This window comes from Glycine soja, chromosome 18, assembly GCF_004193775.1.
Source record: "Glycine soja cultivar W05 chromosome 18, ASM419377v2, whole genome shotgun sequence".
NCBI lineage: Eukaryota > Viridiplantae > Streptophyta > Magnoliopsida > Fabales > Fabaceae > Glycine > Glycine soja.
In genome coordinates this window covers 52,672,028-52,693,724 of record NC_041019.1, presented here as the reverse complement: position 1 = coordinate 52,693,724, position 21,697 = coordinate 52,672,028, and the positions used below count along the sequence as shown (strand labels likewise).

The 21,697-nt window shown below is 32.7% G+C and overlaps 3 protein-coding genes across 3 annotated transcripts; 1 reads left to right on the top strand and 2 right to left on the bottom strand.

Moving 5' to 3' along the window:
• Window positions 1-9,827: 9,827 nt before the first annotated feature.
• Window positions 9,828-10,310, top strand: LOC114397401. Its single transcript, XM_028359445.1, has one exon. The coding sequence runs from the start codon at window positions 9,828-9,830 to the stop codon at window positions 10,308-10,310; it is 483 nt and encodes a 160-aa protein (XP_028215246.1).
• Window positions 10,311-10,712: 402 nt separating this feature from the next.
• LOC114395386 (ribosomal RNA small subunit methyltransferase, chloroplastic-like) lies at window positions 10,713-15,829 on the bottom strand. The gene is made up of 10 exons (XM_028357153.1): window positions 15,480-15,829; window positions 14,876-15,025; window positions 14,483-14,539; window positions 13,871-13,960; window positions 13,079-13,174; window positions 12,293-12,377; window positions 11,922-11,974; window positions 11,717-11,800; window positions 11,387-11,497; window positions 10,713-11,258 (listed from the first exon to the last, which is right to left on the bottom strand). Exons 1-10 carry the CDS (start codon window positions 15,711-15,713, stop codon window positions 11,193-11,195), a joined length of 1,026 nt encoding a protein of 341 aa, XP_028212954.1. The 5' UTR covers window positions 15,714-15,829; the 3' UTR covers window positions 10,713-11,192.
• Window positions 15,830-17,008: 1,179 nt separating this feature from the next.
• On the bottom strand, window positions 17,009-21,697 carry LOC114395325 (flap endonuclease GEN-like 1). The gene is made up of 8 exons (XM_028357071.1): window positions 21,358-21,697; window positions 20,503-20,679; window positions 20,119-20,289; window positions 19,441-19,622; window positions 18,689-18,929; window positions 18,383-18,506; window positions 17,821-18,287; window positions 17,009-17,447 (listed from the first exon to the last, which is right to left on the bottom strand). Exons 1-8 carry the CDS (start codon window positions 21,553-21,555, stop codon window positions 17,187-17,189), a joined length of 1,821 nt encoding a protein of 606 aa, XP_028212872.1. The 5' UTR covers window positions 21,556-21,697; the 3' UTR covers window positions 17,009-17,186.

The following is a 21,697-nucleotide window of genomic DNA, read 5'->3' as shown; positions in this document are numbered from 1 at the left end:
CTTGGCATGTTACTATTTACTACAATAATTGTGATTTACTTGCATTACATGAGTTTTTATTTTTTCAGAACTAGAAATGTGTCTAATAACTGATTAAGCAATCAGATCTCCCATTTATAACAAATCCATTTTTTTATAATATTCATGGCAGAAAGTTCTTTCATTTGCAATTGGTTATACCAAATATATCTTCAAAACTGCTGGAGGTCCCCTGCAGCTACAACAATAACTGCACATTGAAATATTATACCAAATATATCTGTAAAGCTATACATTGAAATATTATAGAGAATCCAAAGAGAAAAGTTTTGTTTTTGTCATAAATTATCATTATGTGCAGGATCGGTCCTTTAAGTATAGTTGAAATGAGAGCAAACCGAATATACAAAGCTTGGATACAAGGAATTCAGGAACACAATGTTAAATCTGTAAATTAAATTACCAAACTTAATACTGTTAATAAGAGGATATATAATGCTCTGTTTCCTAGTATGTTAAGTATAAGTTAGGAATATGATACAGCCCATTAATTGTATATATTAAGAATTCCAGATATAGGTTGTACAAATCAAGAATTAGAATATTTGTCATTAATAATAGTAAATGTGTCTTTACTATTTGTTAAGGAATACAGAATCGAGAAAGGCATCAAAGCCAATTTTTCTGACATGTTTACAAATGTTTGCAAGTTGTAACTATGATCTATCCATGTGCACGGTGGTATCTTACGGTCTTGTCTTGTTTGTGTATGAAAACGAGCTTCCTAGTGGAGCTTAGATGTGCCATTTTCATGTGAATATATATATATATATATATATATATATATATATATATATATATATATATATATATATATTGGTATAGAGTCTAGACCATGGCTATCCTCCCCAGATGATAGTGTCACTATGCTACTACGTGATGATTTAAAGTATTTCATAACTGAAAGGAATAATGGCAGCAGTTAAGGAAGCGGTTTGATAGTTTGAGTGTAAAGAAATCTAATCAATAACTGGAAAAATACTGAAAGACAACTAATATTGAAAAGTTAAGGATACACAAGATTCAAATTTGAATTTAATGGTGGTGTAAAATTTCTTTATAGGTTATCTCAATTACAAATCACCATTTGTATAACTTTAAGGTAATTATTGTAAAAATTAATAAATTGATCATACATGATAGATTGTAATTGAATAATAGTGTTTTAAGTGTATAGTCTTTTTTCTTAACTTGAAAACCTTGTTTAAAAGAAATTATGGATGTATTACTTGAACTAATTTGTTGGCTAATAAAAGAGGTGTAACATAAGAGCATCCACAAAGTCACTAATAAAAGAGGTGTAATATGAGAGGATCCCAAAAAATCGACTAATAAAAGAGGTGTAACATGAGAGCATCCCACAAAGTGGCTTATCCTAATATTATTTTCACTCAAGCATGCTTTACTGTTGAATTCAAAAGGGATTCGATGCATTAGTTTTATTGAAAAAAGCTAGTGGCATTATCTATGACATAAAATATAGTTTCTGATGAGTTATGGACTACAAGTTTGAGTCTTATTCAAATTTTTACAGTAAATGTCCAGCAAATACAAAATGAATTTTCTTTAGTAATGGTTTCTTGAGCATTTTTTAACCTCATCATTTTTAATTCTGGGTTCTCTACGAGACTACAATATTCATATTGCATAACTTTGTGATCCTGGAAGCTGTTTAGAGGGACCATGCATTGCTGGTTTTGTAGATTCATTCTATAACTTTATTTGAGGTGATATATTTAGCTACACAGGTATAAAGAAGTCGTAATTATCTTGCACTACATTCGCCCTTTCTGAATTCCTTTCTCTTTTTTCTACTATTTGTTTGATAAGAAAGTATAATATATATTAATAGTATGCAGTTTTTGTAGGTTAAATTGATGACAGGTAAACTAAAATAATCTATCCCCCCTCCCCCCACTCTAAAAATCTTTATTAGATATGAAATTGAGAAATTATTACATGGTAGCTAGAGGGTTATTATGATACGGAACAATTTCTAATTGACACATAATTAATAACTCTTCACTGGAAATTGAAAATCTAAATTATATTGTGAAAAGATTGATCAAAGACCATAAACATATAGTGATATGAAATTGTGTAATAATTTTTTTTTATGGAATCAACTGTTCAACTTAAAATCTTATCCGTGCTAGCTATAGTAAACTTTACTTTTTTTAAAAAAAAAGCACTATTTTTATCCGTACTATATAATAAACTTAGAGTGACCTCGATATGTTCCTTTATTCTTATTAGCAATTAACCAATCTTTTTATTTCTAGGAGCAAGATTGAATCATATGATACAAAGCTAGACAATTTTGAAACCTGTTGTTGTTGGGATACCTACACTGACTATATATTTGATCGGTTTCTCAGTATCTGAATTTACTTTTCTTGTCTTGTAGAGGCCCATTTTATACTGTTTCAGGGTACTTTTAACCCCTTAGAAAACTGAAACTAAATACTGAATTTTCACATCAATTTATACAACACCCTCAAATGTGGCAAAGCAATCAATGTCCAATGTTTCATTACTCGGCACCGTATTTGTTTTGTCGTCTATTCTTGCCTTTTTCTTGGTTTAGTAATAGTTTTGACAAAAACAATGCTATCAGAGCATGTGGTACGAAGTTAAGATCCACCAGCAGCAAATTATAGCAATTCATTTGCTTCTTAATTAGAACATAATTGCCAAAGAAGTAGAATTTCCAATGTTAACTCTACAACCGACAACAAGTACATCCATTTGTGTTTCTTTATTAAATGATTCCCACTTTACTAAATGATCCCCAATTTGAATTTTAGTTGATGGTTGAATATAAAATAAATTATGTTAGAAAAATTATATTCATTTTATATATGTTTATCATTTATAATAAAAATTAATTACAATTTTCCATAGAAATAATTTCATACCAATATCATAGAAAAACCTCTACAAACAGTCTTCAAAATTAATGCAGATTAACGACAATAACCGGTTGACATTAAAACTGGGGTCGGAACAAATTCTTGTAACAGTGGAATCTGGAATTTGTTCAAATAAAAAAATTATTATTTCTTCTTAAGTTTTTTTTCTGCGTTTCTTCTTAAGTTCTAGATTGATAAAAAAAGTAAAATCCGAATTCACTAGATAACATTTTTTCCCTAATTTTTTTTAAAAATTAATAACTTGAAAAATAGTTTTGTGATGAAAAAAAAATTTATATATGAAAAGTATTAATTAATGTTCTAAGAATATTGATCTATGTATTAAAAATTTTTTTTTTATAAAAGTGTTAAGAATATATTTTTGTTGTAATTCTCAATGTATTTTAATATAACTTTAATAATAACAAATTATTGATTTCTTAAAAAATTGTTAACTTAAATGTCTAAGTTAACAAAAATTACTTTTTAGTTTGAAACCTAAGTTGAAATATAGGACACGTGTCGGGCAAGTGACAATGTCATACTGCGTCCAACATGATAACACTTTGAATAAGAGTTAGAGGTGTCTATATTTCACAGGTGTTAAGACATCATTTTGATTTAAAAAATCCAAGATATTCTTGGTAAAGATAGATAAATCTGGAAATGGATTTTTTGCATCACGCATTGATGAATTAGAGCCTTTGAATGAATATTTGATATTTTAAATTGGATTTATTGAGATAAAACATGAGTGGTTCACTCTATATTTAACAGTTCAATTAAATCCAGTAAAACTTTCAACAAAATTAACTGAAGAAACATAAGAAAATAAATGTTAACCTCTGTACTTAGGACATTAATTAACAAACTGAAAAGAGAATTTTTTATATTAAAATACACAAAATTATGTTATGTATTATAACTTCTTTTACATTTTTTTATAATTTTTATAATAAATATTTTTTATTTTAATTTCTTAACTAATATCCTAACAATACTGATTAACATGACAATTGTATTTCCTCCAATATTTTCACTTCATTATAGTTAATCAACCCAGAGTGGTGATCAGGAATATACCACAATCATTACTTGAATTGATCCTAACCTCTATCTACATCGTCATATATTTGCAACATTGTATTCTCCACAGCTAATATATGGCTATTAATCACATTCTTTGTCTTCTTTAACTTAATGGTTGAGATTTTGTAGTGCATTGGTTTGGGTAGTTAGCACTTTTTGATCCCACATATATGAGAAAAATTGTTATTATATGTAATTAATATAAATTAAAAAACATAAATACATAACAATATTGGTGGAGACTGTGAACACATTGCAATCCGGATCTACTTAATAATTTCTCTCACGTACAGTATTCCTTAATTATTTTCTCATGCCATATCTTTCCCTACTTATGATGTCCTTCTCCCTCTCCATCAATACTAGCTTGATTCTGTTGTACATTTTCCATAAATTTCTCCCCATTGTCATGGTCTTTTATCACCTGCTGGAACGTGTTTCCATTTTCAAGAGATTCTCTAGAATATTCCCTTTCCCCATGTAATTTATATATTACCACCTGAATTGCCTTAAACTGTATGCATGGAAACGTTACGTGCATAAAATGACCAAACTTCAGAGTTGAGAGTCAAGCTCAGTCGTTCATATCTGCTTTAGGTGAATCTTTAATTCACACACGAGAAGAAGAACCACGAACGACACTTCTAATGCTCTCTCAGCAAGTGAAGGATCTGTTGCCATAGCCAGGCATGCAGTTTCAAGGTTCAATTTCCATGCAGATGTTGCAGCCTCTTCATATCCCATCAATTTGTCATCCAAAAATTGTGTGGTGCAAGGGAAAACCCTTGACATGGATGATGCAAGTGAATATGGATAAAGGGTGATCATGAATATTTTTTGGGTCTAAACCCAAAATCATTTATCTCTAGCTCTTGTTGAAAAAGCACCCCCATTACCATGTCTAGCATGAGGTGATTTTCATGCGCATATTTTCCTTCTAGATGCAATGCTCACTCTCATCTCATAATAATTAATAACCCTATATCCTCCTTTCACAAAAGCACCACACAAGCCTTTTTCTTTGCAAATGTTTTCATCTTCTCTTTCTTAGGCTCTCAACAATGTTCGAAGGAGTATCCTTTCGAGATGTTAAGGGACAGAAAGTTGAACCGCAAGATCAAGAAGAGGACTTTGTTACTATCTCTGAAACATGGCAATAGAGAATGAGTCATGCTCCGTGTTCACACCTTTCGAAACACGGAGTCTCCAGGGGAATGATTCATGTTCTGTGCCAAAAGTTGTTGATATGCAACACAGTTTTGCACTGTATAAGGCCATGTAGGACACCAAAATGAACAAGAACAGCTTTGGAGAAAAGGTTCTTCGGTTTTGGTGTTTGTGTTCATTTTGGTGTCCTCCATGGCCTTGAACACTATGAAACTCCTTGTTGCGTATCATCAGGTTTTGAAGAAGAACCTGAATTCTCCCAAGGACTCCGTGATTTTGAAGGTGTGAACATGGAGAATGGCTCGCTCATAGTGGTGCTTTTGTCATGTTTCAAAGACAGTAACAGGTGTTTCAAAAACACTTCAACTTTCTGTCCTCAAAATCTCCAATGGATACTCTTCCTGACATTGCTGAGAGTCTAAGAAAAAAGAATAAGCAAATAATTTGCAAAGAAAAAGATGTGTGTGGTACTTTTGTGAATGGAAGAGAGGGGTATTTATTATGAGATGAGTGAGCACTGCATACTCCATATAGTCTAACCAAGGGTTTTCCCTCACACCACACAATTTAGGGATGACAAGTTCTTGGGGTGGAGAGGCTGTAACATCAGCAGCATGTAGATTCAACCTTGAAATTACACACTGCGAAGCTATGGCAGAAGATTCTTTCACTTGCTGAGGGTGCATTAAAAGTCTCGTTGGAGGTCTTACTCTTCAGGGAAGTCCTAATGTGTCAACTAAAGATTCATTCACCTTCAGCAGAGAAGGACTTGACTCTCAAACTTAGAAGTTTGGTCGTATAATTTCAAGTTCATGAATTTGAATGTTTTTGGACCCTCCAAATAATGGTTGATCACAAGAAAATATACTTTGTCTAATTCGTAATTTAGTTTATGTCATTTTGTAATGTTAAGATTGGTTGCTTTAGATGTTAATTTTTCTTTCTTTTTTTCTTATATCCAGAACATCATGTTAATGACCCTGAATCCAAACCTATTCTGCTTGATGCAATCCCTACTTTGAAGTTCAACCAAGAGGCTTTCAGTTCCATTTAACATACACAGTCAAGTACTCAAGTATAGTCTCTCAATTGTAGGTCACAGCGAACAAGCAAGCACACTCTTCTTGCTATAGATTAAACAAATGTTTGGTTATATATTTTTATTCTTGTCCAATTACTTTTCAGTAGGAAAGTTTTTCTATATAATGCTTTTAATTTGTTTTTATCATCGGATGGATCTAAAATTTTAGGATAGTGGGATAATATATATCAGTATGACAGAAATAAAATCATTAAGAAAACACAATTACTTGATTCAGAGTAGAATATTGTGGCAATGCTTGATACGTACTTACTGAGAAAAGGCTCGGTATGTTGTTTATAATTGTTTTTACTTGCTTTAATGATTTTAACATATTGCATGATTTTATACTTTTCAGAACTAGAAATGTATCGATACCTGCTTAAGCAATCATTTCTCCTATTTATTGCAAATCCACTTTTAATAATATTTATGGCAGAAAGTTCTTTCATGTCTTTAAAACAAATGGAGGTCCTCTGCAGCAACAACAATAACTGCACATTGAAATATTATACCAAATACTAGTATATCTCTAAAGCCATTCATTGACTAATAAAAAATAAATAAACAAAGTCATACATTGAAATATTATAGAGAATTCAAAGAGAAAGTCATGTTCTTGTCATAAATTATCATTATGTGCAGGATAGGTCCTTTAATAAGTAATGTTGAAATGGGAGCCAATCGAATATGCAAAAAGTTCGTATCCTTTAACAGCATCTAAAATAGATAATTAGATAGATAAGTGGTTAATTATCTTAATTGTGTGGGTCTTATAATTTTATATAAATTTAAATATTTTATATAAAAATTTATTTTAATACTAAGATTGTTAAAGTAAATATTTAAATTAATTTTACGAGTCTAATATTACATGAAAAATGTTATTTATGTTATAAATGTTTTAAGTAATTTTGTGTAATCTATTTTAATGAAAAAAAATTAAGTAATATTACTTAAAGTTAAAGTTGAACAACTTATATAAAAGTACTTCTGTTAGAGATACTCTGATAGAAGCAACCAGGCATACACAATGTTTTAGATAAATTACAGTAAAAAAAGTTAAGTCTCTTTCAATTTATTTAAACAAAATGTCCAGCAAAACTAAAAAATGGATTTTTTTTTTTCCGCTAGCAATGATTTTTTAAGCATCGTTTTTAATTTGAGTTCTGTGAGACTGCAATATTCATGTTGCATAATTTTGTGATCCTGATTCTTTTACTTATTCTGAGGTGATATAGTTAGCTACACATATAGAGAAAGTATAATAGTACGCAGTTTGGAAGGATAAATTGAAGACAGGTGAACTAAAATAATCTGTCTTCCCCCCTTTATTCTAAAAATGTTGATTAACAGAGCTTGAGAACCATTCTTTAAAGAAAATAAAAATATACCCATCTATTCTTAATTATTACATCATTAATAAATAATAATAAAGATTATTTTCAAAGCTTTTAACATATATAAACAACAAAATCAACCAAAAAAAACTTTAAGTACTCAAATAAAAAATCAGTTCTCCGTATTTGTTGCAACTAACATATATATAAAATCATATATTTTTAATACCTTCTTTTATGCAACACGTGGAATCAAAGAGAGATATTGGAATGAAAAATCAATTCATCATGTCATCGGTGGTGGTGTCTACCAATAACTATTGCGACACATGGAATCAAAGAGATACTCAAAATGATTAATAGTATTATCCTTAGGGATCTTATAAAATTAAAAATCCTCCTTTATCAATTATCAATTTAGCAAATCTTATGGATTCATATGAAATTTTATTCATAAAATAACTAGTTCATATACCTTCTTTCACATCAGTGGAAACCATAAAGCGGTTCTGCCATTGTTGTACTAAGAAACAACCGGTGAATTAGTGATTTAGTCGAATTTGTTTGATAGAATGAAGTCGCTCATTGAATTCAAAGATGTCATAATATAATAATTTTGTTTTCTTGAATTCATTGTTGTTTCCACCGTATTAATTATTTCAATGTTGTGAGTTTATTCTAAATAATGATCTCAAAAGCTTTAATTTCATTGAATAGCAATACATTTGAAACTGGGATAACATTGGGGGTCACCTAGTTTAGTCTAATATTGTTAGCCACCTTCTATATGTTATTGTTGGCAATATCGAATATTTCTTATCCCTTGAACAATGGGTAATTCTACTGGAACTAAACAATTATTTTGCAGGACTTAATTTTATAACGATTCCATGTTGCATCGTGATTATCCCAGCATTCATTTTTATCTGGTGAATATGCGTAAACGAGGAAGAGGGTCGACTTGATGAATTGATGATGGAGCAGTAATTGTGGATTTGCACGAGATTTGCAATTAGATTGATAAAGTTGGATTTTCAAATCTCATAAGATTCCTTAAAACAAGGATAACCTGATAATCCTTTAGCAAGTTTTATTTATTTATTTATCATATGTTGAGTGATTATTGGTTGAAATCATGGATGAAGTAATAATCCTACACCATTTAATAATTTCTATCAAATTATTATAGAAATATGAGGAAAGAATGAAAATCTAGGTAAAAGAAAAAAATTATTTCTTTTTGTTTGGTAGTGCAGAATTAGATAAGAAATATTCAATTTTACGGTGTGATGAAGACTATAATATTTCTAGTTAGTATGCATAGAACTATACTCAATTCAAGTCTAATTAATCTGCTAGATGGGAAAAATCGGTATCTACTACCTTTGGGTATTTGTTTGAAAATTATCTATAAATTTTTTTATATCCATGAGTATATGCGAATACTTCAAATTAAAAAAAAAATCATTTTTTAAAAAAAATGTGAATCTTTTAATAGATAATTTATCAAATAAATTCTTTATTTGCTATAAAATTTGATCAAAGAACAAAGAAATGAAGAAGTTAAATAAATTAGGATTTATTTTCTAACTAATATTAATATATATATATATATATATATATATATATATTGAATATCAGATCATATTATCTATGAATATTTATTCAAACTATTCATCTTTTATTCATAATCAATTTTATCAAGAAATATAAATTTTATTTCCCATCCCTAACTCTGACCCCATAGTTAATTAAGCTACACTATTCCTTATTTTTTTATATTATTATTACTAATGATAATGCAGAAAAGTTAACTTTCACTCTATTTGTTTTTCATTTTTCTTGAACCAAGCAAGTTGTATTTTTATTTTTATTTTCTGTTCTTTTCACACCTAACTATTTTCTTTTACTCTATTCTTTTCTGTTCACCAAACACATTGTTAGAGATGTCTAACACTGATTGAAAAAACATCCATCAATTTACATCCGACTTCGAGAAAAATAATGTCAGTAACGCCCCCAATAATGTTTTTCTTTTTCCCAAAACAAAAAACATCCTCAATTTCCGCTACAAACGCCACCAAGTACACATACAGATACACTCTTCATTTAACAACATCACCCCAACACAACACACACACCTCAATTTCGTAATTGTGTTCCCAGAAACACCCAAAACCAAAAACTTGATCTTTTCCAATGGAAGAGGCACCCCCATCAATACAAGACCTCATTTTCTCTCTTCAACAAGCCACTTTCATGGCAAAACAGTTGTTACCTTCATCCACTAACAACCCCACCCATCTCCACCAAATCCACTCCTCCCTCCACCACGCCCACCGCCACCTCTCCGTCTTCCTCGCCGCCCTCCCCTCGCCTCCTCCCGCCGCCGAGTCCTCCGCCACGGACGCCGAGCCGATGCAGGTCGAGGACGGTGGCGATGGTGATGATGAAGAGACCACTTCAAAGTGCATCATTGACAAGGTTGAGGAGAAAATGAGGCACTGCTTCATCAAGAACAAGCGCCCCAAACGGCCACTTTCGCCGTCCGCCGCCGCGGCTGCGGCGGAGAAGCGGGTTGTTTCCGAGGATGGGTTTGTGGGGAGGGTTAGTGACAGTGACTATGATCCATATGCTGTGAGGTTGAGGGCATTGGATCTTGTACACCAGTTTCATTGCTAGTGTGATCATGATCATGATGTGTTAGATATGGAAAATTATTTGTAGTTTATGGAAAAAAAATATTTTCATTTTCTTTCTAATTGAAAAATTTATCTAAACAGGACTGTAATAATATTGTTGTCAATTTTCTTAGTTAGATTCTTCTGATTTGGGATGTAGAGTTAGCTCTGGATGGATAAATTAACGAAGGGATATGCTGGTTCTTTGCAGACTTTCTGATTGTGTATAAAAATAGCATTCAGTTATCTGATTATTTTTTGCAAATTATCTTCATACACCATTTTATAGGTTAACGTAAATTATTAGTTGTAGTCAAAGATTCAAATTTCGGTGCAGAACTTGATCTTGCGGTCACGGACACTTCACAAACCTTGATGTTGCAGTTGAAATAGCAATCACAGATAAAAAATTTAAAACCTTGGTAGGTAGATGTTTATAATATTTGAACAAAATTGGAAACATATCCTCATTTTCCCTTTATAACGAGGCAAGTATTTGTTTCAGCTTCAAGAATAATAGACTGCTCTTCATTTACAGTGTAAGGTGATTGATTCAATCCAGTTATACTGCCTCTGATGGCTGTTTAACTTACAAGCTGTATATTGCACAAGGGTGTCCAGTCTAATTACATTCACAGAATGCACATAATTTAGGTTCGGAGCTGCAAACTTTTTCAGATATGAACATGCCCCTGTGCTTGAAAGATTGGTAGAAGAAAACTGCTGGAATCTTAATGTATTCCCAATTTGAATGTCATAGCATAGCTCTCCTTAAAACTTTGGTTCTCTAGGTCTGCTGCAACAAAGAGCCTTATGAATATATGAATCTCTATGGCCTTCTTCTGCTTGAGGTTGCTCTTCAATTCCACAGTAATCCAGATTGCTACTCCTTGGCAATCAAGTTATGCAACTTTACAAAATCATCCAATGTTAGTTCCTCTGGCCTTGACTGTAAACATCAGAAGTTCATGTGGGTCAGCAGAATCCTTAAGAAAAAAAATTCCAGAACTGATGAAGTTTAGTGAGGGCATAAAAATAAAAACAAATTAAAAAGAGTAGCACACACTGGTCACTTACAGTGGCTAGAAGACCTATGCTAGTTAAAGCTTCTTCGATCTCAAGTGATGTGCATATGTGCTGAAGTGACTTGCGCAGCATCTTACGCTTCTCATTGAATGCTGAATTAACCTATAAATGCATAGGACTGAAGTGTCATTGAAATGGTGGAAGAGGTTTGTAACATTATCTTGGTTAACATGAGCTGTAAGGAAGAAAACATTAACAAACGGATATCTTCAGTGGCTCAAGCATCATGGGATATGTCAGTGCGTGATACTTCAAATGAAATTAAAGATGAAGATCCCTGGAAACTCAATGCATGACAGTAAATGCTGGGAAAAGGATTACCATTGAGAAGAAGCTTTTAGTGGAAGAAACTTGGGGGTATTCTGAGGGTAGCTTCAGCTTGAATGAGACAACAGCTGCATCAACCTACACAAATATGAAAATGAGTTGTAAATTGATAATTTATAATTTATCCGTTCTCAAGTGCATTAAATCAAAATGCCACAATCAAGATCTTACAGGCACAATTAAATATCAGATCACTTACATTAGGCTGAGGGAAAAAATTGGTTCTTGGGACTTCAAGTTTGTACTCTGGATCTGAAAAGGAAAATCAGAACTTCAGCATAAAACTAACCAAATTGTGGGCAATGGATAACAAAATCTCTGGTTGCATTTTGATGCATAAGTTATTCCTTAAGAAACCACATGCAAAGCAGTAAAAACAATATTTTTAGCAGCATTTACTTTATTTACAGCTCCTTGTGTCGTAAATACTAACAGAGGTTAAGGCCATGTCTGAGAGTTCAATCTTTTCTATAACTGGATCGGTTTTTGCTTTTCGTAGGAAAACTTATGATCCTTGATTGTAAAAGGATAGCTTAACATAATACTACACTCTTTGCACTACAAATGTACCTGAGTAGAAATTAACAAATACATTGATGGGACGATACTCAGGGGTCCGGAGTGATGACACTACCAAGCGCACAGCAGTCTCCTCCTGCATTGGTTTGATCTGGTTAGTAAGAACTGATCTTATATGAAGTTTCCCTTATTATTGGAAGTGTTACTTACATTCCAAAGAGGTGTTAATTTCAAAGAAAAAAGATTAAAAGAATCAAAACCTTAAAAAGGAGGCTGATACAAACTGGCTCAAAACACACTCAGTTGAAGGTGAGATATATATATAGTTATAGCCTTATCTTGTAATCGAAGAGGCTATTTTTGTGACTCAAAAGCCTCATTCCCTATATCACAAGGCTACACCTTATCATATGCCAAAGTTCACACTTTCAAGATGAGAGCTCAAAAACGAAAAAAAAAAAGACACAGAAAACATAGCATGGCCTTTGGAGTTTGGATATCTTTAACAAGTCTCTTAAGTCTCCAAGTTATACAAGTTTCACAAAGTTCTTGCGAATAAATTTGATCATTTCATAAATAATTAGGCCCTACCTTCAGCTTTCTAATTTTTAAATTTCTTTCTCCATCCTACTAAGGTATCCATGCTTGAAGCTGGTAATATTGATTAAGATGCAAAAACAATAAACATGAGAAGCACTCGAACTTCAGATCAAGTAAATGGTGGGTACTCAGTAGGGGTTGAGTGATAGGGATGGAAAAATTAGAGGTTAAGAGGAAATGAGAAAAAGTATAAAACTAAATAAATTATATAGACACTAGAGAGCTATCAATTCAAACCTGGAGCAACAGAACCACTTCTGAGAAAATGTCACCCATTGGTAGAAGTAGTTTGATCACATCTGTACTGATATTAAAGGGAATGTTGGCAACCACCTACAAACAATTAGGAATGTAATCTTGATAGTGGAAGATTCACAACAAGCATGAGCATGCTAGCATAAATATAAAGCATAAATAAAACAAGTGAACTAACCAACTACACACTGAAGTCCCCTCTGCTACCCATGCAAAGTGCAATAAGATTTCTTTTTCTTCTTTTTACAGTGATGAGTGGAGTAGAATGACAGGCTCAGTTCAACCTCCTTCATTAAGTGGTAATAGTAATATTTATTTTCAAATGATTTCTTATGACTCCAGAGGTATCTGAAAAGTTTACTATGAAAAAACTCCTGTATTGTGTCTAGAAAGACTTTGCTAAGGATTTTTTTTTTTGTTCTTAGTTAATGCATCGGACCGGTGAGCTGACCTGCATAGGGATGTCTGGGCCACCAAATAGTCAGTCCACATCAAATCAGGTCCAGCCCAAATTTTGCATGGCTCAAAGTGGGCCTTCCCAAATTGACACGCCATAATTACTCAAGAACCATGAATTTTTTTAACAATATTATTATATCTATGTAGTTGTAAGGCTTAAGCTTCTAACATAATTTGAACTGTGGAGATCATAAAATCAAAGCCTTGGCAATTTTTTTCTCAAAAAACAAAATGAATAAGATGAAGCAAGCATGACTTCTAAAAGTTGGCAAATGACTAAATAATGTCTGCTAATTTAGGAAGTAGAGTCCTCACTTTTGCTTTTCTAGATTCTGGGTTTATGCTTCCAACCAATGATGACATATGAGAGCGCACATGACATTTGACAATATCCTCTGTCAAAACCTACAGTGTTTTATCAAAATGTCAAGATAAATCATAATTTATACAGCAAAACTGGTGCTGAGTCATCATAATTTTAGCATAAAAATATGACATTTGACACAGAAACTAGAAGATGAAATTTAGACAGGCAATGCTATGAACAAACTGAAGTAACAAATGAGCTGAAATATCAAGAATTATGAAAAAATTACAAGGTGTGGCATAACTTTTATATGCAATAAGAAGAAACAGAGGGAAAAATACCACAGTAAATGTGGTTCCAGCCTCTGACTCCAAGAAGAAGGGCCAGACAAGGAGTATTAGTAATCCCAATTGTGCAATAAATGTCATGAAAGATATAATCTTGATTAGCAGTTTACGACTATAAGTAACTACATCTCAATGTGGAATGTCGTCAGCTAGTATAACTATAGTGCATATTGAGCTTCTATCTGAATTATATGGTAACTGAATTATAGCTCAATTCTTGAGAAACTTAATTTGCAATAATGCAATATAAAGTTTATTCACCATGACTTGTACCTTTAACTTTCCTGTACTTGAAAATCTTTCACTCACAAGGGCAGCCATGTGTTTATCCTGAATCACATGAAAGACACAAAAACATAAACTTGAGTTGAAGTACAAGACAACAATGAAGAATCACCACTCTAACTTACCACAAAGTTGGAAATTTTACACAAGTTACAGGGTGACCAACAAATATTTAAATTATGAAGATATAGAAATTAACAACAATGCAAACCAAAAAGACACAAACAAACTCATTTACATGCATTCACATGTGCAAACATGTACAACTAACTGGCTCGTTGTTGACAAACTGAAAAGAAACTAAGAAATCAAGGAAGGCATGAGAGTGTGAGTATTGTTGTATTAGGATTAGTTCTACAGAAGAGATGAAAACCAACAAACCTTCTCAACTGCAAGAACAAATGCTCCCGAATTTAAAAGAACATTAGTCAAGGAACCAGTTCCAGGCCCAATTTCCAACACCACATCACCTTGTTCAACACCAGCCGCACCGGCAAGTTGGTCATTTATGTCAGCATTCAACATATAATGCTACAAATTACATCAACAACCAAATCAGCAAAAACTTCAGAAGCAGATTCAGTTCACACCAAGCCCCCCAAAACAATTTCTGAGTCCAAACAAGAAAACCAAAACATAAAATCAGATTTTGGTGAGCTAAAACACAAAATCCAGATCATACCATAGCAGCCAATCACACACACCGTCTGTTCGATAACAGACCCAAAAGAAGTATTCAAAAGTTTCCCCCAAAATCATTCCAAAAACGCAACATACACAAAATTGGATTTTAAAGTGCTACAGCTCAAAATTCAGGTCAAACCAAGCACCCCATGAACCCACCCACCCTCTGTTCGATGAAACACCCCAACGAAGCACTCCTTACAATTTCCATAAAAATACCTCAGAAACGAAGAAAAAAATGAATTTTGGAGCACTGCAACACAATGGGTCATCCCAAAATTTCTCAGAAAAAGATGGAAACCTGGCCAAGTGATTTTCTTGGGAATCTGCCTTTGGAGTTGAGAGCTTTGAGAGTGGCGTGGTAATCATCTGCGCTTCGCGTCGAAGCTCTGCTGCCTTTTTCAGCGCAAACTACGTAAGGCGTTCTTCTCCGTACGCCGGCGGTGCTATCGTGCGCCGGTTTGTGGTGGCGGTTAAGCAATGCGTGAGATATTGGCGGGAACGTTTGAAGAGAGCACAATGATGAAGGAGACATGTTTGGTTGTTCGTTACTTCCACTGTTATCTATTTTGAAACTTACCACATATATACAAATACTACAGTGTTGTCTCTTTATCCTATGTTGTTCAATTGTTTTCAAAGTTGATAGTTAGGTAAGAAAATTAAAATGACAATTGTTTGATTCGAATTGATTAAAGGTTGTTGAAGAAGATTCACAATATTCATCAACACGTGTCATATTATCTAGGTTCATATTTTACGTGAAGAAAACCAAGTTGTTCATACCTTGGGTGGAATACAGTTATCAGATATTTTTCCATGTTTTTGAGGTAGTGCCTGATTTTATTTGTGCAAATTTAGTTTGTGCCTGATTTTTTTATTACTTGTTTCCGTAGTCATAAAATCTCATGTTCCTTACATATTAGTCTCAGTGGTACTTTATAAACATTGCATCCAAAATTATTTCCGCAAAATTAAAGAAGCCTAAGTGAGCTAGACTATCAGAAATTGAAAGAATGTGTTTGGATGGGAAAAAAATTTAAATTTTAAGAATTTCAAATACTTCAATTGAAATTCTTTTATTTTTAAAATTTTGTGTTTGGATAAAAAAAATTAAAATTATGAGTGAAAAAAAAAATGAATGAAAAAAGAAGATATGATTCATGTGCTAGTTATATGTGTTGCTCCCTACATTTATAATATTTTTTATTTTTTAAAATTCCAAAATTTTAAATTTTTCACAAAAAAAATCCAAATAATGAATTCTAGATTACAACATTCAAATTCTCTGATAAATTATTTTTTTCAATTAAAATTCTCTATCCAAACGTATTCTATAGACACCAAAAATTGAGTGGCTGATATTTTTCCCTTTCCCAATTAACATTCCTAGAAGTTTCTTAGAGATTTATTTTTATTACCTGTTTGGTAGTCATAAAGTCAATGATACTTTATGCGCATTGCATCCAAAATTCATTTACGCAAAATTGAAGAAGCAAAAGTAAGCTAGAGCATCACAAATTGAAGAAGCATAAATGAATATAAATAACAGAAATTGATCGGGCTGCTATTTTTTCCTTTCCCAATTTTCTTCTATTTGCTCCAAAAAATTTAAATGAGAACAAAATTGATTTTAAATAAGGCCAAATTGAACACATTTAGAAAAATAAAAGATCTAGTTTAATCTTTTAAAAATAAAGGACATAATTGATCTACTTTTTAAAAAAGAGACCTAATTGAACCTTAAAATAATAAGAGGAATAAAGTAATTTAACCAACATTTTTTAATGCTCACATATTCATCAGTTGGATAACTCAAAAATCTAGAAATTCGAAAAAAAGAAAACTATATACTAAACTATATTATGTTAAATATATACGACTGCAAACTTATATTATGTTAAATATATACTCACTGACCTGTATTCAACCGTAACAAAATTATAAGGTCAATACAACTCTATAGTCACTAAGTCAGTAGATATCATAACTCAAGCATATATACATACTAATCAAACAAAAGGCGACGCCTCACAGATTTTGGAATCTTATCAGGACTTGACATTTTCCTTTTCATTTTTGAGCCCTCATTGCCTTGACTATCAGCAATCTTGGATGACTCTCCTCCTCCTTGTTTTGATTGACGATGTTTAACTTTGGTTGATGGGTAGAACTCTGTAATGTTTAGCTGAATACTTCTTGAGTTTGGTGATGGTGATTTTTCATTTTCTTGAGATCTTGATGTTGAGTTCTTTCTTCTTTTCAGTTCCTGCAAATTTCAAGCACCAACCATTTCTTGATAATTAATTATATAAATGTATTCAAGGTAAAATGATAAAAAGAATTCTAAAAGTATTTGAAATGTGACTAATCAATTAGTCACTCTTTTAACATTGATAAAGAGCAACGTGGATAGTTGACCCTGAACATATTTTACTAATACTACTTTTTCTATAATTTCCCTGTGATAATTTGAATCTCTTCTACCAACTGCTACAATTATTATACTAAAATCCTTACATACTTCTCAGATTCAGTTTCAAATTCTTAAATGTAACCAAGATTGAGATAACAAAAATTAGGATGCGTGGATATTAAAATGACAAAGCTTAAACAAAGGGTAGATGGGAAATAATAAACACCTGCTCTTGCCAAAACCTTTTGACTTCTGCTGGAAAAGCAGCACCTACAAGGTCCATATTTTCATCAGTAAGCAGAAAACGACACCCACTGTCTTCATGAATCTCTGGAACATCACAGTCATCCAGTAGATCCACCGTTTCATCAAGCTCTATTATAGCATCCTGTTGCACACTTGATTCCTTCAATGGAACTTTACAGGAAATGTTAACCCCTGCATGTTTCCACTTGACCACAAAAAATTGGTATCCATATCTCATCTTGACACGTTCTATGGAATCAAACTGATATTGCCCAAATAACATAGTCTCTTCTGTAGTTGTTGTCATATCTCTCAAAAAGATGGTTGACATCATAGGAAACATCATCCGTCGAACGTAAGCTGGTTCCCAATGCTGATGGAAGTTTAAAAAATCAATCAGCATCTCAATATTCGGTTTTCCCCATACAATGTGTGGGCCATCACTTGCTGCAGAGGTATAAATATAGTATGAGTGACAATACAATAAAACACATAACCAACCCTAACAGAGTATATCATTTTCAAATTACCAGAAAACTAACCATTGTCATTGCACAAATACATATCAATGATTTCATTCTTGGGAAAGTTTGGCTCCTCTGCAATCTTGTGACAAATTTTTGTGTGCCAATTTTTCAGTCTTTTTTTCTCCTTATGTTTCCTATTCTGCCAATCAAATGTTATTAAGTGTTATTGGAAATTATAAAAAGGAATAATTTTACAGCAAATTATATTTTTGAGGTACAACATGTTAACAACATTTAATTCAACTAGAAGTGAAACAACAAATTTAAAACCAAAAAAAGTGACATGGCTTTCTGAAATACTTTCTGATTGTAAGGTCATACCATATCACAGGAGAAGCAATCACATTTAAAATCCTCTGGTTTTCTCTGGCAACCTTCATCAGCCTTTGTGACACAAAATTCACAGGGAAATTTCATATGATCTTTTTTGCTGCCTGGATGCCCACAGAGTGAACAGTGAGATTGTTTTCTATTTAGGGAGTTCCCATCCATATCCATATCATCCTCAAATTTAATGCAGATGGGAATTTGTGAAGTATTCCCTTTGCCTATCTCATGTAATCTGCATTATAGCTCATTGTCAGATTGTCAAGTCTCACTTTACTACCACTATTTCATTTATAAACAGAAAGGCCAACATATAAATTAAAGGTTTAATGAAATGGATAGACATCCCTTGAGCTTGTTAAATATTACAATAGTAACTTCTTGGAGAAATTTGCTCCTCCCCCCCCCCCCCCCCCCAAAAAAAAAAATATCAATTTTCTTCAACCTCCTAAAAATTCTCATTCTTAACTCAAATCAATTTTTGTCAAGTTTCCATTAAATTTCTTGCTTCTAAATTTTAAAAATGATTTCATGTCCCAATTCAATCATATGTCCCCAAATATTAGGATAGAAAAATAATAATTTGAGGGTTTTAAGTAATGCGTAATTAGCTCAAAAAAAAACTTGAGATACCAAAGTTGTGCAATCCAAACTAGAGGGAGAAAAAGTAAAATTAAGCCAACCATTCCATAACATTTAAATATTTCAGATGATATATATGTTTTATCACATTGAAAGATTCATACCTATTCAATATATCTTCTTCACTAAAAGCCTTAACAAAACGAAGTGCAGTATCAAGCCCAATCCCTCGAACACCCTTTATATCATGATCATTTCCAACCAAAAGAGAGATAGCTATTAAGTGTTTCCTCTTCAATCCAAGTCCAGCTTCAATATCAGACATATTGTAGCATTCAAATGGTTCCTGCATGCAATGAATTTCTCAAAATTGAAAAAATATAATGGAAAAGCAAGTGAGCAATTCATTTTATAATATGACCAGTTGAGGAAGAAGAAGCAAGGGGTACATGAAGTGCCTTTGATAGATATCATAAATTTAATTTTAAACTATATCAGTAAAGATAATCATGAGTTTGTAACAAGTATGCAGGCTATGAAAAGTCAAAATTAAAGTGATCAGCCAATATATGTATCAAGTTTCATTTTTTTTTTATATCGGCAAGTGTTAGTTGTTAATTTAGTTAGTTAGGGGATTTGAACCCACAACATCTCCTCCCTCCCTTCTCCCATCAAGGCAACCTTATAACCCCTATGTATCAAGTTTCATGATACCATTTAATAAGGACTAAGCAAAGATAGATGCAAGAACTGTATTCAAATGGATAAATCATATTTAAAATAATAAATTGCCAAGAGATGAAATGAAATATAAAGAAAATACAATGAAGATGGTCACTTACTTTGAAGTTGGGACAGAAACATTTTATAATGCAGTTGGCCCCAAAGAGGAATGCATCACTGTCGGCTGTGATGCAAGCATCTACATGACCTTCACTATTTAATTGAGCACAGAGTGATTCAGCCTCTCCTTTAGCCTTTAGCACAGGCATTCCAAGTAGTTCAACCAGTTCCTATCACCGGAGAACAGGTAACTATCAGAAAACAAATACGACAAACCTGCATCCATATCTAAAAACTAAAGAAGTGTTCTTGGTATAAGATATATAAGTAAGCACTAAGAAAGCAAATTTGGAATAATGCACGTGTGTAGCAGAAAAATGTCAAAATAGAATTGGCAGAATAGTTTCAAGTTGATGGTAATCAAGGTAAAGCAAATGTCGCACCACACATTTTTGAACATGACTTGAAAACATGTGGTTCCTCTCAGCTGAAACACCTTCTTCAGGCACCGGCAAGCTAGCCAATTCAATGCCAGAAGACCGGAAATATCTCGCAATCCTGGCCCGTGATTTTAACGGTGATGGAGTCCCATCAACAATGAACACCGGAAGTGCTCCAAACTACAAGAAACAACATTTCATCATTATCAAACACCACGTCCATCCTTTCTTTAACCATTCCATATCCAACATAACATAACATACAAGGTATCAAAAATAAACGAAACACTAATTTAGATTAACCCCCATCACAATGAATGACACTCCAATCAAATACTAACAATAAGGATTGTGTATCCTCTCCAGTCTCTTTGTGTGTATCTCTCTCCTGCTGGAAATTTCCAACATTAGAGAGGAACCACAATCTAACAAGTACATTAAGTCTGCAACAAAAATAAAAGGAACACTAATTTAGATTACCCCCATTCACAATGAATGACAATCAAATCCAATACTACCAATAAGTACATTAAGTCTAAATCATTAAACCATAATCGGTGTTTTTTTTATGTGTACAATAACGGTAATAGGGGTTGAAGGTTTGAAACTGAGACCTCATGCAAACTACTTAAATCCCTGGTCACTAGGCCGACCCTAATGGGTTAAACTTTTACTCGAGAATCATACTCAACAACCAAGCAGAACCAAAAAAGGTAATAACACAATAATTTGATTAAACCAACCAATTAATCTCAATTTTTCCCTTATTCAATCAAAAGGGTCCTAAAAAAAAACACAAAATCTTCCTTTAGCCAAAAAGTTCCCTAAATTTCTATCACATTTTCTAGGGTATAGAACCTTGGAGAAAAGATTGATGGTGCGGAAGAAGGTAAGCCTTAGATGGGGGTTTCTGACATGCGTGGCCTTGATGGCATTCTCGTGCTGAACAATCCAGAACGAAAGGTCCACTGCAACTCGCTTGTTCCTCAAGAAATCAAAACCCTCTTTGCGCGCATAGGGCTTTAGCAGGTCCCAGAAATTACCACCAACCCCCATTTGGTTTCTTCTGCTTAATCACGAAAGAGGGTACTAAAATACATTGTCAAATTTTAATCTTTTTCTTCTTCTGAAACGCAGTGGACTGAAAGAGTTGTTCTAGGTTTTGGTGTTTGGAAGAAAACGAAGTTTGTGTTTTTTT